The sequence below is a fragment of the Sinohyriopsis cumingii genome, chromosome 7 (genome assembly GCF_028554795.1).
Source record: "Sinohyriopsis cumingii isolate HCF-2022 chromosome 7, ASM2855479v2, whole genome shotgun sequence".
Classification (NCBI taxonomy): domain Eukaryota; kingdom Metazoa; phylum Mollusca; class Bivalvia; order Unionida; family Unionidae; genus Sinohyriopsis; species Sinohyriopsis cumingii.
This window is the reverse complement of record NC_142967.1, coordinates 51,925,575-51,943,238: the sequence shown is the minus strand read 5'-3', so window position 1 is coordinate 51,943,238 and position 17,664 is coordinate 51,925,575. Positions and strand designations below refer to the sequence as shown.

The window sequence follows — 17,664 nt, the reverse complement described above, 5'->3', positions numbered from 1 at the left end:
TTCACTGATTCTTTATGTTTGTATATGGTGGCCATAGCTGATCACAAATTGGCATTGTTGGAGAATGGGAATGGGGAGACAAAGATGAAATCTTCATTTTAATAAGCTGTCAAGTTTAGTGTAAATTTATTTTGATTTCTTTTGGTTTGGGTTTTGTTTTGTTTGATACTTTATGCCACAGCAACAAAAGTAGGTCATTTAGTGCCAAAGCAATCAGAGTAAAGTGCCTTGCCCAAGGACACACCACAATCGCTGACCAAGGCTGGTCCAATGGTAGAATTCAAACCTGCACCATTTCTGCTTTGAGTCAGGCTTGTTAACCACTAAGCTCTCATGGCTCCCCATTATTTCTGACAGCCATATTTTATGATTTTATGGCACATCATTCTTTCATATCAATCTGATTAGTCTTCATGCCAAGATGCTGTCAGATTGGATAAAATCCTGGTTTTCAAAAAGTCATTTAAAAACTGTTCTAGTTTTACTATTGGTAACCATATTGGATGGCAGATCTTCATCAAGTGTACAAACCTAAGAGATTTTGTGCCAAATTTAGTTGAAACTGGTCAGGAAAGTTTGAAAAGGTGAAAAAAGCAATTATTAATGGATTACAGAAGGTCTATTTTTGATAATGGCGGTTGGCATTAACTGTACAAACCTCAAAGTTCTTCGTGTTAGAACGCATTCGGTCAAACTTGATCAAAACATGTTCAGCATCTGTTTTTGCTATGGAGATCATTAAAGGTTATTTTTTTACAATTTTTCAGAAATGGTGGTAATATTCAGTGGCAGATTGGTATAATGTGACAAAATGTGAAAGGCATTAAAGCCAAGATGTTTTATGCAAAGATTTGTTAGTTCCGATAAGTTCAAAATAGCAAATATTTTCATACCCTGGACAGATACTCTATGACATGACATCCATCCATCCAGTTAAGTTCTGCATTTAAATTCACTATGGAGAACATCTGTATTCCAAGAACACTTTTCAAACTAGAATAAAGTTACACTCAATGAAATTTAAGCAACTTCTTTGGTTCTGCTCATAAAATTACAAAAGTATAATAATGATATATTCAGAGCATAATATCTGATTATGCCGGTTGATCTTGAGCTAATGTTTCTGTCTTAAAAAGTTGGAAGAAGTCATGTTCATGTTTTGTTCAGTGGTTCTCTAAGAATTTGCTTTCAGCAGGCATGCTAAAATTTTGTAGAATACTTTCTCAGTGAAAAAAAAAAATCAATAAAATTCTGCATGCAAAAATTTAATTCCTCTGGACAAAAGCAATAGGAATAATTTCAACATTGGCATCAAAATTAAAAGACTTCAGTCTAGTTTAATCATTTGACTGAATATCCAAAATACAAGCTGTGTGAACTTTAATACTAAAACAGTCACTGAAAATAGACTGTGTTGTCCCAAACTTAGGATTACATGATTGTCACATAAACAAAACATCGTTATGTTCATACTGATAATTCAAGCTGATAAAACCAACATAAAATATTGTTTAATCAGGAAAAAAAACTTCTTTTCAAAGTATCCAATTACAAATTAAACAATAAAGGTGACAATTATTATTTGTAATTTAAAGTAAAAAAAAATGTACTGAAATTAATCTGGCAGCTTATCATAGCTACCAGATTCTGTATGTTTTTTTTTTTTCTTTCCGGGCTACTCTTTCAGCCAAAGACAATTGACACAGTATTTGAATCACAAGTAATATTACACTTTTGTTTGACAAAAAATACCCTGTTGTCCACTAATCCTTCAATGAAAACAATCTTTACAAAATATAAACACAATTGATAGTATTTCCAGAAGAACAGACAACTATATTTGCACACTCTTAAAAATCTGCAAAATATGCATTGACTAATTTTTTCCCTGTGGGCTTGTTTATTACACACAATTAAAAGATATAGAATAATCACCAATCATTATATCGTGGTTTCATTAAACATGGTAATTTATGGTGTAGCCCCAATAAGGCATGGAAAACCCATCAGTTATGGTGGTATTTCACCTTAAGTTTACTCACTATACTGCCACCCCTCCTGTGATATATACCTGATCACATTAAATTTGCTAAACTTGGTTCTATCATTCCTATTTCAATTTATATCTCTTGACCTTATTTCTTGGGTGATAGCAGATTTAAAAACCGTTTTTATTTTGTTGTTGTTGTTGTAGTGGGGGTTTAACGCCATTTTTCAGCACATAATAGGCTATACATGGCAGCCAGTATAATTGGTGGCGGAAGAACTCAGGAAAACCTTGGGAAGAACCACCAACCCATGAGAAGCTACTGGCAAGCTTTCTCACATGCTCATGTTAGCCGAATCTGAGACGCAAACGCAAACTGAGATGGCACTGATCCGGAATGTTTGGTTGCAAAATACCTCCATATTACTGTTTGATTGTAATTTATCTCAATATAATTATTTGGTTGTAACCAACCTCAATATAACTTGTTATAACATACCACAATATAGAAGTGTTTGGTTTAATCATATCTCTATATAACAGTATTTGGTCATAACATACCTAAAAAAAAAAAAAAAACAGTATTTGATTGTAACACACCTCAATATAAGGTTTTATCACTAATAACACTGTGTACGTTTATGGCTCCATTCAAGCGCATAAGTGAGACATCACTGCATTTCACACATGACAAATAAATAAACTGTCTAAATTCATAAGGAAACACTGAGGGATGTTCCAGTAAAACAAACCTGGAACCCAGGGAAGGCACTTTTAATGTTGGATACTCACCTGTAAATGCAGTTTAGAATTTCCTTAAAATTTTAATATGAAATCTATACAATAAAAGTACCCTGACATATATTTTTTTAAATTGTCTTTCCTGGGTACCATGCATTTTTAAATGGAACAGCCCTGAATGCTTTTTGATAAATAAAAGATTGGAAAGAAAAAAAAACAATCTGCCTGTCTGCGGACATTAAGCTGTTCAAGAAAGTAAAAGATCTTCCATAAATGTGACCCATCTGATTCTTATTTTCCTGTATTTTGGACATAATGTTAGAAACAAGATTATGTTAGAAAAATGTTTATAACATTATCATTTCTTACTTTAAGAAAATCTAAAAATGTGGAAATGATTAAACCAGTTGGTAAATGAAGACAAAAATAAATGGGTATAACATTCCTGTGGCTGCTCTGAATATTATAGTAGTCATTTATAACAAACCACCATGAACTCACAAAACCTCCTATTACAACAACTTGTTTCTTACAAATGGGAATGATTGCATAGATTACACGAATATAAAGTCTGAAAATTAAGCAAATCAAAGTCTTGTTATAAATGTGTTGCATCCTGTTTTTTTTAAATTATAAATATTTGAATTAATGCTGCCTTTTCTTGTGAGAAGTTTTGAAATTAAACACTGTGGCTAACATTCAGACATGATTTTGGTCTTCCATAAAAAAAGCTGAAAATCTGAAAGGGGGGTTTGGAGGTCCTCCCTTAACAGGGTTTCGAGGGGCAGTGCCCCTGATCAGGGGGGTCGGCCAAAAATGCATATTACACTCATGAAAAGCTGCTCCTGGTGCAACTTATGATCATAATATATAACAAAAAAATCATTTGAAAAACTAACAAACTTACCAAAAATTTTCAACTTGAATAATTCCACAATATTTATTGTCACAAGAATTTGTTCTCTGATACTATTGGTGCTTAAGTTATTTCATGTGCATGTCAGTGTTCACATCATATAAAAAGGTCAATAAGTAGGCATTTATTGCTGCCAACATATTACACTTCTCTCTTTTCAAAAGAAATCTGTAAAATAAACACCAAAGTACATCAACTATATACAAATAATTTCATATATTCACTTGTCTTTTTATCCATTGGACAAAACCTGTTGATATGCCAGTCGAGCTCTTTTTGCAGCTTTATCAAAGATTTCTTTAGCCTTCCTTTTTTGTCAACAATGATTTTGTTGGCTCAATGTGCAATCGTTTCTTTTCCTTCTCAATGAAAGCCTTTTTCCTTTCAAGTTCCAGCTTGTGGTGGCGACATGCAGTGCACATATTCTGACAGAGGGCAACATCTGTTCCAGACTCTTCCAACCACGACTTCCGTAATTTATATCTTTATTGCAAATATCACAAATAGCCCATATTCTAACACAGGGCTACATCTATTCCAGACTCTTCCAACCATGACTTCCGTAATTTATATCTTTATTGCAGAGGTCATAAAATGCCAGTCCTCTAGTGTTCAGTTTTCTTATAAACTGACCAACTAATTTTCTGTCGACTTTTGGCTCGAGCCATTCCCATTTCCATACATTTTTTAAACCTTTATATAAACTTCTAGTGTCATGGTCTCTCTCAACAACTCGGGACGCCAATTTTTGTAAGCACGCTTCTTCTTTCCATTGCCATCAGTTTCATTTACACGAAGATTCACTGGATGAATTTAAACTTTTGACCAATCAGAATACTCTTTACGAGAGTTGCTGGCTAACTAATATATGCAGCGAATAAGTTACAAGGGTCGTTGCGGAATGGGACCAAACAGACCGTTTAAAAAACCAGAAAAAAACCCGGATTGGACATAATAAAAAAAAAAAACGGACTAATTCAAGAAAAATCAGATTCAAGTCAGGAGAAAAGTGGAATTCCGCTTTAAAACAGCAAAATCATGTCTGAACATTGAAAATCAGGCTCATTTTGGATCTGATACATGGACTGTATTTTACTCACTGCTTATGCAAACAATATAGAAAATAAACTTATTACTTGAAATATTGGACAAAGATAGGTCTTTTTTAATGAACTACTGGATATGCAATATGACAGATGCCTCATCTCCTTGCATCTGTCCACCATGCCTTCTATTTATTGTAAATGTGGCATACAGCTATAACATTCAAATTTGTTTGCACTAACAGTTCTTAATTTTCTCACAATGAGCTCTGCTTAGGTGATGAAAGCATTGTCAGAACTGATCAAAAAGTTGGCACAGCATCCCCATATCTAAATTATCTAAATTATACAAATTACAGGACAATTTTCTATTAACTACTGGATTTAAGATTCAATAATATTTATAGCTATTATAGGACAGATATGATCCACGATACAATCTAACAAACTGTCCCTTGTTAAATGAATAATCAATATATCTTAATCCTAATCCTGTAATAATATTCTGAATTATTATCCAATAATCCAAGCATCTAATAAGCTTAGCCAGTTTAATGCAATCAAATTTTATGAAAATCGTGGTTCTACATATACAATAAGATTTCTGATCAAAGAGGCTCTTTCTGTACCTCATGCCAACTGACGCCTCAGATGCATGCAGGCATTTTCAAGCTAAACATCATGTAAGAGAAATTCCAAAGGATAACTGACCAATCCTATCACATGTTTGATGCGAGTCATTTTACATAATGCCATCCTGAAAGTGTCCAAGCAGATGGACTTAGGCGCCAGTAGAGTGTCATTTGGTATCCAATTTTAAAGGAATTTTAATTGTTAAACAGTCATGTGTAACTCATTAAAATACTTTCTAACAAGAAAACGTTGATTTTAGATATTGTGCATGAATAAAATCTACAAAAGTCATCAACCAGCTAATTAGCAATCACATATATATTACACCAAAATAATACATTCAAATTCCATATTTCTTAAAGTTTATAGTCATCACAATTTCTGCTCTTTCAAATTTACAAAAGAGATTAAAATTATTTTAAAAAATCTGATTTACTATTGTCCAAATGAAATGCTTAAATTTATGGTGTGCTTGATCATTACAACTGTGCCTGTTGGGTCATGGACGATGTAACAGCATCATGGATTGCATTAGCAACATAATCCATGTTTGATGTTGTTAATCCACACATGTTAATTCGGCCACTCTTCAACAGATAAATATGGTACTTCTTCACAAGATGTTCCACTTGGGTAGCTGTGAATTGGATAAAAATTATTTTAAAAACATATAGATGATAAAATGTAACATGCAAAAATGATATATCGAAGATGTAAATATTTATATAGTAATGCAAGAACCTACACTAATATTCAATACAAAAATTACACGAATTCTGCGAAATGTCATGTCTTACCTGCCCCATGATCAAATAAATAAAAAAAAAACCTTTGTCAACAGAGCAAGAAAGAGGACACACACTTCAACAGTAGGCAACTTAAGGAATATCAAGAAATGTAGGTCACCGCTGCCCACTTTTATCCATTTCAAATAGTACACTCCATGCTGAATACACTATCCAGTTTCACGAATTCAACGCATGTCAAATGCCCTGGTCTTTCCTAGGAAAATGTACTTAGTTCCCATTTCAGCAGCATCTGATAGCCAATAACATGCTAAAGTGCCATTAAAAAACAACCTTAACCTACTTCTGCCTGCAGTAAGTAGTACCCTCATACAAGAAGACACCCACCATATTTCAAGACTATATATACAGTAGTTTCAAAGAAACTTAACTAAATCCAGAAACTTAACATTGATGCCTATGATGATGATAATGCTGTCAGAAAAGCAATCCCTTTGTATCATGTATGCTTTGTAGGCATGCTAAACAAAACCCCAGTAAACATTATTATTTGACACTTAGGACTTGCTACAGTCAACACTTACTTTCTATACCTGTGACATGTCATATCATAATCTAATTACTTTGCAAGTGATCTGTGCTGTTTTCAACAGTGCTATAGGCAGAAAGGGAGTTTGAGATCAAATAACATTCCAATTTCATAGTGAATTGGATAAAAGTTTACATTAAGCCCATGCCACCACGCAAGGACTTATTCTAGAGGTAGCTAAATTAGTAAGATCAGTGTTTATATGTGTAATATGCTTCTCTGCCACCAGCTTTTGATTGATTTATTCATTATAATAATAGCTTGTAATTTTCAAAGGGACAAAACCCGACATGTAAGGAACACACAGCAGTAAGAATAATCAGATTAAATCTTTGTATGGATTAAAGTAAGGCACTTTATCAGTATAAATGTCAAAGGCTGATTTTAGAAAATAAGTAGTTGTTAGATGTCTACTGTAACAGCCATTATGTGTCCACTCACGAGTGGTGATTTTGATATTGTTTGCACTAATATGCTGAATGTTGGCTCCATTAGTATTTACTGGCAGCCAAAATTTCAACTTAGAAATTCAGTGTGGATTTTATAACCAATAGATAGATCTTTAAAAAACTTAGAACAAAAAGAAAAAAATGACACGTCTACCCCTTCTAGTTCAAAAGTTATGTGTAAAAATATTCTCTATAAAATGCAGCGATTTTCCACAAATTTCTTAAATTGCATAAATGGCCAAATGAAGTAGTTGATATTATTGAAACTAATTGCAGTTTAAGTCTGGAACTTTTCAGATCTCTTACATTCTATACAGAGACTTTGCTCAATTTTTTCTGGAACTGAATTCTCTGAAATAACAATGTAACAGTCCCCCAAAAGTAAAGATCTTCACTAAACTGGCCAACAGCAAATACAGCTGCAAATATTAAAAAATCAATATCTTGGCCATTTATTTAATGATTTTTAAAATTTACAGTGTATTGTGTTCAGATTTCTCTAATCTATCTGATGATTCTATATTCTGAGGATCTAAAACAACATTTTTTTTAACATATCCCCAACCCCTGGGCAGAACTCACATGATGACAACATACAACCATACAACAAAGTAAAATCTGTACTGTGCAGAACAGCACAACCAATAACAATATTTTATTGAAATGTAAAAAGCATTTTGAAGCAAATTCGATACCAAAATTGTCATGTCTGTTTGGAAAATCCCCAGTCAGCATTGCTTAATATCAAAACTTCAGTTCTAACAATAAAACAAACACAGCAGGAAAACTTTATAGAAAAATGTTAAATAATTACTAAATTACAACTTACACCATATCAATAAAGCAAGTCTTAAGATATGTGAATTTTAGAAGTTATCCATGTTTTGCTGGAATGCCAGTAGTCTCTCTTTCAAAATGTTTGGATGTTTTACCATCCAAACGTGGCCATTTGCTGAGCCAAGCTCAAAATCTGATATAAAAACAACTCGGCATTCACGTCTGCCTTATCAGGTACATCAGGCCAACGATAAGCATCATCTCTGATCATGCAGCGCTCTAAGAAATTTACAGTCCCTACAGTTTCTGCTTTGACAGCAGTCACCTCACTGATGAAATAATAGCTATCACACAGCACACATACTGTGATGCCTGTTCGAGCAAACTTAAAACGGTCTCGTTCCCAAAGACAAGAATATGTTGTCTTCAGCAACAGGTATGATGAAGAGAAGCTCTTGTGAAGGCATCAGAACAGACCATATTTTGAGGAAACTGCATAGAAGAACGACGTACTGGTGGAAATCAAGATATGCAATTGGTCATCCCACAAGCTGCCAGTATGGTTGTGTGATACGGAAGAGGATAATCCCAAGTGCTACCAGAGCAGTATCAATGTCATTACATGTAATGTTATGCAGAATACCATCCTGTTTCCAGTTCTTCTCAGTCTTGTAGTTACCAAGGAAGTCTGCAAGGTCTGACTGATGAAAGTGGATAGCAGCAGCAGCTCTGAACATGTTAAATTGGTTTCCTTTGAATCCTGGAATTAATGAATTCAATCCTTGGAGTGAGCAATATGCCAGCAGGAGTACCTTTCATCACCTCTTGGTCTGACGACTGTACAGGTTTCTCTGATAAGATGCCACATAGAATTTTCATTATTCCTACTAGAAGAAAATTTTGTGGACTTCTCACATCCATATGCTGAACTAAACACATTCTTCAGAGTTTTATTAGCTGACTTTGCAAGTCCAAGAAGTACATGGGCATTGCAATGGAGGACGTCCAAGTCTTCTTCAGTAGTTGCCTTCCTCATTGTATTCAGCTCCTTGTTGAAGGCTTTGTTGACTGTTGCCCTGTCATTCACAGTTGCCTTCCTCATTGTATTCAGCTCCTTGTTGAAGGCTTTGTAGACTGATGCCCTGTCATTCATAGTTGCCTTCCTCATTGTATTCAGCTCCTTGTTGAAGGCTTTGTTGACTGATGCCCTGTCACTCATAGTTGCCTTCCTCATTGTATTCAGCTCCTTGTTGAAAGCTTTGTTGACTGATGCCTGTCACTCATAGTTGCCCCCCTCACTGAATTCAGCTCCTTGTTGAAGGCTTTGTTGACTGATGCCCTGTCACTCATAGTTGCTGTAACCTCATTGAATTCAGTTCCTAGTGAAAAACATTTTAAACAGTTTGTCAGCTTCTTCACCTTTTTTTTTGGCATACATCTGTCAGCTCTTGCAGCAGATTGGTAGCGATGTTAATGAGACATGATATGTCTATCCGAGTGGGGTACTTTTGAACACAAAACTCACTGGTGCATAGAGATTCTGGCCATAATAAAAAGGTAGATGCAGGTTAGGGGTGGTAGATGCAGGTTAGGGGTGACATTCACAAGGGGGATCATTGTACAATTTGAGGAAAGAGATTTGACTATAAAACTTGAAAACTACCAGTACATATATACCACTGAGAATAAAACTACATACATTATGGATAAAATGACTTCATGCTGAACAAAATCAAATTACAAGTGGAATACATGTTCCAAACATCTAGTTTAATGTCCATCAAAGGTAAATTTTGCCAATTGTTTCCTTAAAGATTTAAACTTTGTAGAAAAGTTGTAACCGATGAATGTTAAAGTCTCCCTAGTCTCCAAAAAATACCAGTTACTTTGATACACAGTGTTTTTCCACAATCACTTTAACACAAGGTGCCTCGGATGTGGGAGAATTTTATTTTAATTCCATATTTCCAAACTTTCCTTTATTATGCATTAATAACTAAAACAACTAATGTGAGGTAGATCAGATCAGTGAAAAGTATTTTCACAGAATTTAAATTTTTTTGGTGTTTATGAATGGTATTGTAAAATTATACAAATGATACTTGGAATATGTTAAAAACAGTAATTTCCAACACTCTTCTTTAAATCTTCCAAAAAGTCAAACTTTTTTTAAGCATCTGTTGTTAGTCATAAGGTATTCATTTGTTAGAGCTGGTGTGTATGCTATCATAAATAAACTTATTATGGCTGCATGGCTAAAAAAAGAGAAAGAATCCTCTCAAGTTCTTTTGAAAGGTAGCATACATGCCAACCCTTGGCATGGAAAAAGTGTAATCCAAGTGGACAAACAAAGTAATATGAGCAGAAAAAGAGTAATCCACATATAACATGCTGAATATTCAATGAGCATATGTACAAAATGATTTATCTACCCCTCTCGTCTTTTAATATCAATTACTGCTTCAAGTTTTCATATACAGCACATTAGCTTTAACAAACAATAGACTCTCATGTTGCAAACACTTTGTATCAGCTGAGACAATGAATGTTTTGCACACGAGTAGAGCACTAAAAGCTGAGTTACTGAGCCTGGATCTGAATTCTGTTTTATTTTTGCTAACAATACTGAACAATCTCTCACAGTCAGCATTAGAATGGTAAAAAAACAATATTCCTTTCATAACCTGACAAAAAAAGGGGAAATATATGTCTTCCAGTTATTGGGTCTTTTACCTAGGAAATAAGGTGCCATTGCACATTAAATCTGTCTGCATAAAGTACACTATCAGGTAGAATGCCAACTTGATACTTCAGGAAATCTCCTTCTAATTTATTGGCAGCCTGTCCTACAGCATGGTGTATCAAATGACTGGGACAACTGGTTAAGTACTCTGATGCAGACAATTTTCAAAATACAGAATGCATCTCCTTTATGAATTCCAGTCATCACTGATGCATCATCAGCTGAAAACTGATACAGTTCTGCCAACTGATATCATGTTCATTCAAAGCATTATCATGCAAATCAAAAATGTTTTCTCCAGTGGAATCTAATGTTAATTCTGGTAATAAAAGAAGAACATTTTGACTTTGCACTTTTTGTTGTCAAAGTCTCTTACACAGACTAAGTACAACTTTTTGTCATCATAATCACTACTCCCGTCTGGGGCAATACTAACTGGCCCAATTTTCATGGCTTCTGCAATTTTAAGTGAAGTATCTTCTGCTAAACACCTAACAATATTAGATGATTTTGCTCTTGCACATGCATATTTTCTGCAATTTTGGAAACACGAAATATTTGTTTGAACAAAGGACCAACATAGTCTTCTACCGCTAAGGGTAGTCCGTGTTCTATTAAGAACTCAGTAATTAAAATTCAAGGTTACTTTGTTTTCAAGTGTTGTTCCACATAAAATTTACCACCACAAATAGTATTAAAATCCTCTCAACACAGCCTGCAATGGGCATGAAGCTGCCCAAGAATGGAGCGTTGTATTATGTAATTCATGTATCCATCTTTGAATCGAGTTTTCATCTTTTTCTAATCCATCTGTGAAATTATTTGAAAAACATTTTTGTAACATATGCATCAACTAGAATAAATCTGACCTGACTTTTGGCGCCAAATACCTACAGACTGGTACTGTATCAAATATAATCTAAAACATAGAATCTGCGAATAAAGATTAAAAATTAGAAAACCAGTCTGTTCTCTCCTAACATTGCCATATGGATGTTTTAAACAGAATCTGAGGTCAAAAGTTTGAAAGTAGAAGTCAGTATGTTCCTTGGAAATCGGACAGCTGCTATAAACAAAACATAATACTGTTAGGAAAGTGCATGCAAGTCTACGGACAAGCGTACTCTTATCTCATAGTTATGTATAAGCCATCTTTGCTAGTCTATGATCTGTGGGATTAATGGGATTTTAATAAAAATGAGAAAGCAAATTATTTCTTGGGGGGAAATATAATGAAACCATGTAATCCATATATGTTTATGTGTAAGGCGTAATTTAGTGAAAAAAGCGTAATAATTATGCCAAAAACATAACAGCATGTATAAGGTAGGTAAAACGAGCAAAAAGAACTGTAAATCAACAAAGGAAGACAAATGGTATTTGTAAAAAATCCATAGCACCCAGTATTATTTTTTAAATGAAGTTGTTGATTGCTGTTCCATGATTCCAGGTTCTTCAACTCAAACTGAAAGAAGGAGTAACATTTATGAAGCACTGATCAAAGCATGAGGGATATGTGGCTACAACTGTATGAATAGAATAAGTCAACTTCTTAAAGAATTTTGATGTTGAGACAGTTAACTTTACAGATTTTAAACACATTTTAGTTTGTCGGTACATGAATACCAAGAGGCTCAGCTTTTACCAGTACAGAGGCAAATTTTATCAGTAAAAAACAAGCGAATACCAGTGTAAGGAACCTCTGATGATCAACAAGAGAGACTGATTTTCATGCAAAATTTTGGTCAGTTACATTTTGCTACTAGTTGGAAGTCAACACTAACATCAGTCCAACATGTACTTAAATTGGCCTAGAGTTTGGTCATTATGAGAAAACTATTGACTTGTTGAGCTACCAAGGGGATGACGGAAAAAACAACTTTAAACCTTTGTCATTGTTACAATAACTTAAGCATTGTAAAAATGTGTGACTTGTTACTTAATCTCATTTAAAAGACCTCCAATCTTCTTTTCTCTGAAACTAGGGATGACTGAAATATTATTTTTAAGGTGCATTAGAAATCCCATTTGTTTTTAGAAACAAAATGACTCATTTTTGGTACTTTAGATATGTAACCATTGTTCTGCAATGAATTTGTCAACTAAACCCTGATATCTCAGGATCCGGTTATGTTGACAATATTTTTACCAATACACACACACACACACACACACACAATGTAATGGAGATAACTACGTTTCAGTGGATACAATTTTTATTTAACCATTCTTGTTGCAAAATCATATTTCAGGTAAGCCAATTGTTCACACATCTGGGTTCTTCAAGCATGACATGAGTGGCTTTTAAACTAAATCTGATGGCACATTGTGCCCTTGAATAAGCATTATGGTATAGTTTGAACCTTCCATCAAGAAGTTTTACAAATGTTTATTTAAAATATGGGCTACCTAGAAAACCCCAAAACTGTCTGATTTCTGGCATGGTTCATTACATTTTTGTTCAGCAAATACCGATTGATGATTGTGATGATGACAACAACTTTGAAAGCTCTAAAGTGTATCGGATTATTGGAGCTGGGAATGTGCTAATGGAGACAACAGGTAATCCATCTGAAAGTATTTTTATCATTGATGAGAAATGCATATAAATATATGATAAATATATGCTGATCTGCATACTGGAACTACAACCAGTACGCCAACATAAATAAAAGGGAACCACCTATCTTCCAAAGATGGAGAGACGATCAAGTTCATGTGTATTAATATGTATCATATTGCAGGCTGTGTATCATGAAGCATATGGATACACAGCACAGGTATATTGTTTCACCCCTAATATAAGTATTCAACTGTATTTGATCTAAGACCAATAGGGTCTGAAACCATAATGTAAGTATTAAACTGTATCTGATCTAAGACCAACAGAGCCTAAAACCATAATGTAAGTATTAAACTGTGTCTGATCTAAGACCAATAGGGCCTAAAACCTTAATGTAAGTATTAAACTGTGTCTGATCCAAGACCAATAGGGCATAACACCATAATATAAGTATTAAACTGTGTCTGATCTAAGACCAATAGGGCCTAAAACCTTAATGTAAGTATTAAACTGTGTCTGATCTAAGACCAACAGGGCCTAAAACCATAATGTAAGTATTAAACTGTATTTGATCAAATAGGGCCTAAATCCATAATGTAAGTATTAAACTGTATTTGATCTAAGACCAACAGGGCCTAAAACCATGATGTAAGTATTAAACTGTGTCTGATCTAAGACCAACAGGGCCTAAAATTATAATGTATGTATTGAACTGTATCTAATCTAAGACCAATAGGGCCTAAAACTTTAATGTATTTATCAATATTAATCAACTTTTCTGAGACCAGAGTTGACTGTAATTTACAATGACTACAAACTAAAAAGATCGTATAGGGAATATTTCTCTGATCACTGAACACTGTATTTAAAACATAATCTGCCCATAATTTGAGCATATTCCCAGGCAGTCATTGTATATGCAATGCTGAAAGGTATACCAGCTGTATATAGTGCAAACCAGTAAAAAAAAAAATCTACAAAATTATGACTACTTAGAACTCTGAAATCAGTTCTTAATATCAATGTTAGATTACCCTATGTTCCTGGAGAATATAAAGGAACTGATGAATCCTAAATTTTAAATTTCTGGTGTTGATTAAATCATATATATTTGATTATGAAATTGATTAGACTTTTGGTAACAAAATTTAATTCATGTTTGAGTAAGCGTTTCACTGGAAATAACTAAGAAAAATTTCTGGTTGGATAACCAGATCATTTTGTTGGGCAACAAGGTTTTATCCAATAGGCAAATGTGCCTTCTAAATAATGTTCCACTCTGTATGTGAACCAATGATATGCATAAACATCACACTAATATGTGTAAATCCCATTCATAATAATGATAATCTGACATCTTCATAATGTAACGACAGCTTGATCAAAATCAGATCAGAAATAATACAACCTAAGCTCAGTCAATCAATTAAATGCAGTATCACCTCATTAATTTGTGTTAATCTCATTCATAACTATATTCCACCATGATCTTGATAATAAATGCTTGTTTGCCAAGACTGATCAAACTGAATAGGAAATAATGTGGTAACAAACTCTGCCAATGCATGGATATTGTTGTTATCAACCTTATGTAAAATCTTGCTAACAAAACCTGTTCCAAGTTTGATCAAAACTGCATCAGAAATTTTGTTTGCAGAGTAGCCTCAAGCTCATCCAATGTAATTTAACATCTCATTAATGTGCATGGATCTTTTTCATTAAGTCATAGGAAATCTTGGTGGTAAAGGTCCATATTCTACTGAATGAAAAATACCAATTCCTGATTCATAACAAACTCAGCCATGCCAGATCACCTCATTATTATGCACCAATCTCAGTCATTACCAAAACAAGGCCAAGATCTTGATTTTAAAGGCATTAAAGAAATATGGCTTTGGGTAGCATTAATCTTGCCAATCACCTAGCAACAAGATCACCTCAATAATGACCCTGTTAAATGCCAAATTAGCAAAGTTTTGTCACAACTGTACCTTAAATATGTCCTCCAGACCAATAAGAATCAATCACTGACAGAAATGCTGAAGATTATGGATGACAAAATGCATAAATGATACAGGGCCATACTATAAAGCTCGTTTGTCTTAAAGCATGGAAAAATTAAATCTTTAACTTAAATATATTCCTGATGTAATTCTTGCCCCTGTGGCCATACTCGGGGGCAGGAGTGATCCTGACAGAATGGGGAGAATATAATGATATTAAATTCCAAATATGAAGTGAAACTTGGTAAGAATAACAGAACTATAAGTGCTAAAAAACAACAAAAAAACATTTAATATAACTGTCTAGAGGTAAGGAGAGACACACACAAACACACTTGGACAATCAAATGCTTGATGACCCCATCTTGAAATCATCAAAAAGAACACAAGTGGAATACACTTACGGTTTAGTCCTGTATAACTGAACATTCCTTGTTGATGAACAATATGGTCCCACTTTCCTGGTGTACCCAGCATCTTCAGCTTCTGGAACAATTGATCTCTCATCAACCTGATACGATCAGACATTGTCTTAATATGTTCTTTCCTGAAGAAAAAAAGAAGAAAATGCTGAAACACTTATGAATCACCTTACTTATAAAATGAAGGTAAAGCTTTACTTGCCCATTCTTTATGTGATGGGGCAAGTACATCTGCAGATGCTTGTGGTATGGATTAAGTGTTAACAGTGAAATGTCACTGGCTGTGGCCTGCACAGGAGTGGTAAAGACACTCACATATGGCAGATATTTGCATAACGATGACTTGAAACATCTGTGTTTACAGTACAAGTTGTAGTGCTCCTATCTCTTGAGGTGAACCATCTGTGTTTACAATACATATATTTAAATTTTACTAGAATAAGTCCTCTAAATGGGTAAAAGGTGAGAAAAAATCTTCATATATGTGTCTTACTACTTGAATTAAGGAACAGGTTTATTGAGAAATAAGAAATGTGGCCTTGGAACACCTATGCCCAACCACAGTGTCTGACAAAAAAAATGCAACGGACCAATAGATGGGCTGAGAAGGGTAAGACAATGTGTCCCTACCACTGTCTTGGTGAGACATAAACAACATTTTCTTGAAACGACTGAATAATGGATATATTTCATCCATGAGATGAAATATATGTTATTCACTCATAGCAAGCAAATTATTTTATGTTCAAACATATCAGCTTGCAAGATGTATTACAGACTGAAGTAGCAGATTTCTTACTTGATACCTTGCAATGTCAGCTGTTTACTGTTCATGTTCTGCTGTGTTTTGTGATTATCCGCACAGAAAATATAAACAGTAAGATAATTTTCCTTTCCAATTCAAAGTTAAATAGCACATTAAAAAACATCAATTCATGCCTTATAGGATCTGAACAAGAGTTGTCTTTAAGGGGATACAACCATATTTACCACTCAACTAAGAAAGTGTCTCAGAATAACTTTGAATTTTATGATTATAGCGTTATCCATGTCTATTTATGGCAAGTGAAAAATTATATTTTGTCACTCCTGTGAAATATCACAATTAGATCTCTAGAAACTCCAGTAATTCAAGGTCGAGCATAAAATAAATAAAACTATTTCTTTTTTTTACCACTCTGAGTAAAGGGCTGGATTGTTTAGCACTGAGGCAACAATTCTTGCACCATAGTTTGGTGGGTTGGACCAGGATGTTCTCACAATGATCTCTATCTGTGACTTTACTCTCATTTTTGACTCTGTATCCTTGGTCACAATGCAAAGATTCCCAACTCGTTCATCTGAAAGTAGATATGATTTGATGGTGCTCTTTTAAACTATAGTAACAATACATACTGTTTATATTCACTTATAAGTCACACTGCAGTCATAATGCACCTGCAGATCAGGATCTATGTTAGCTGTTCTACAGATTATCCAAACAAACTGCACAGACCAGGTCTGCCAGAGCATTATGTGACTGCAGATCTGGGTCTGTGTATTTTGCAGTTGGACTTGTGCTATCAGTGAGTATATAGATTGTACAGCTCTCCATCCCCTTCCCCCTTCCCAGGGATATATTAAGATACAGTTACAATTGTACCAATACAGCTTCCTGATAGCACAACCATTTCTACATTATTTTACTTTTGCTATTATACTCTGTTGCCCCTACACCTTCATTGCTCCATCAAAGCTTTCAGAGATCCCACAATACACCAGTAATATAGCTATCATATTATGTATTCTACACCATACTAATATGTCTGGATTTACTAAATAATTTACACATGCAAATACATGACATGGCACAATATGCACAGGACAGAGAAATGGACATGCTGGCTCCATACACAGCAGTTAGAAGGACATGTAGGAACTTATCATGAAGGCTGGAGTTACTTTGCAAAACAGCCATAAATATGAAATTATGACTGTACGACCTTGTGATAAAGCCCATGATTGGCTTAAATTTTAGGATATAGCTATTTTGTCAAATATGATACAAGTTTT

The 17,664-nt window shown here is 34.3% G+C and overlaps 1 protein-coding gene across 1 annotated transcript in view; it reads right to left on the bottom strand.

The window, feature by feature from the left end:
• Positions 1–1,249: 1,249 nt before the first annotated feature.
• Positions 1,250–17,664, bottom strand: part of LOC149795247 (aspartate aminotransferase, cytoplasmic-like) — a 40,091-nt gene continuing 23,676 nt past the window's right edge. Inside the window, exons 7-9 of the mRNA XM_089964969.1 lie at positions 16,787–16,952; positions 15,595–15,737; positions 1,250–5,957 (exon numbers count right to left, since the gene is read on the bottom strand). Coding sequence (XP_089821095.1) covers positions 5,800–5,957; positions 15,595–15,737; positions 16,787–16,952 — 467 coding nt within the window. The 3' untranslated portion in view covers positions 1,250–5,799. The remainder of the gene's footprint in view (positions 5,958–15,594; positions 15,738–16,786; positions 16,953–17,664) is intronic.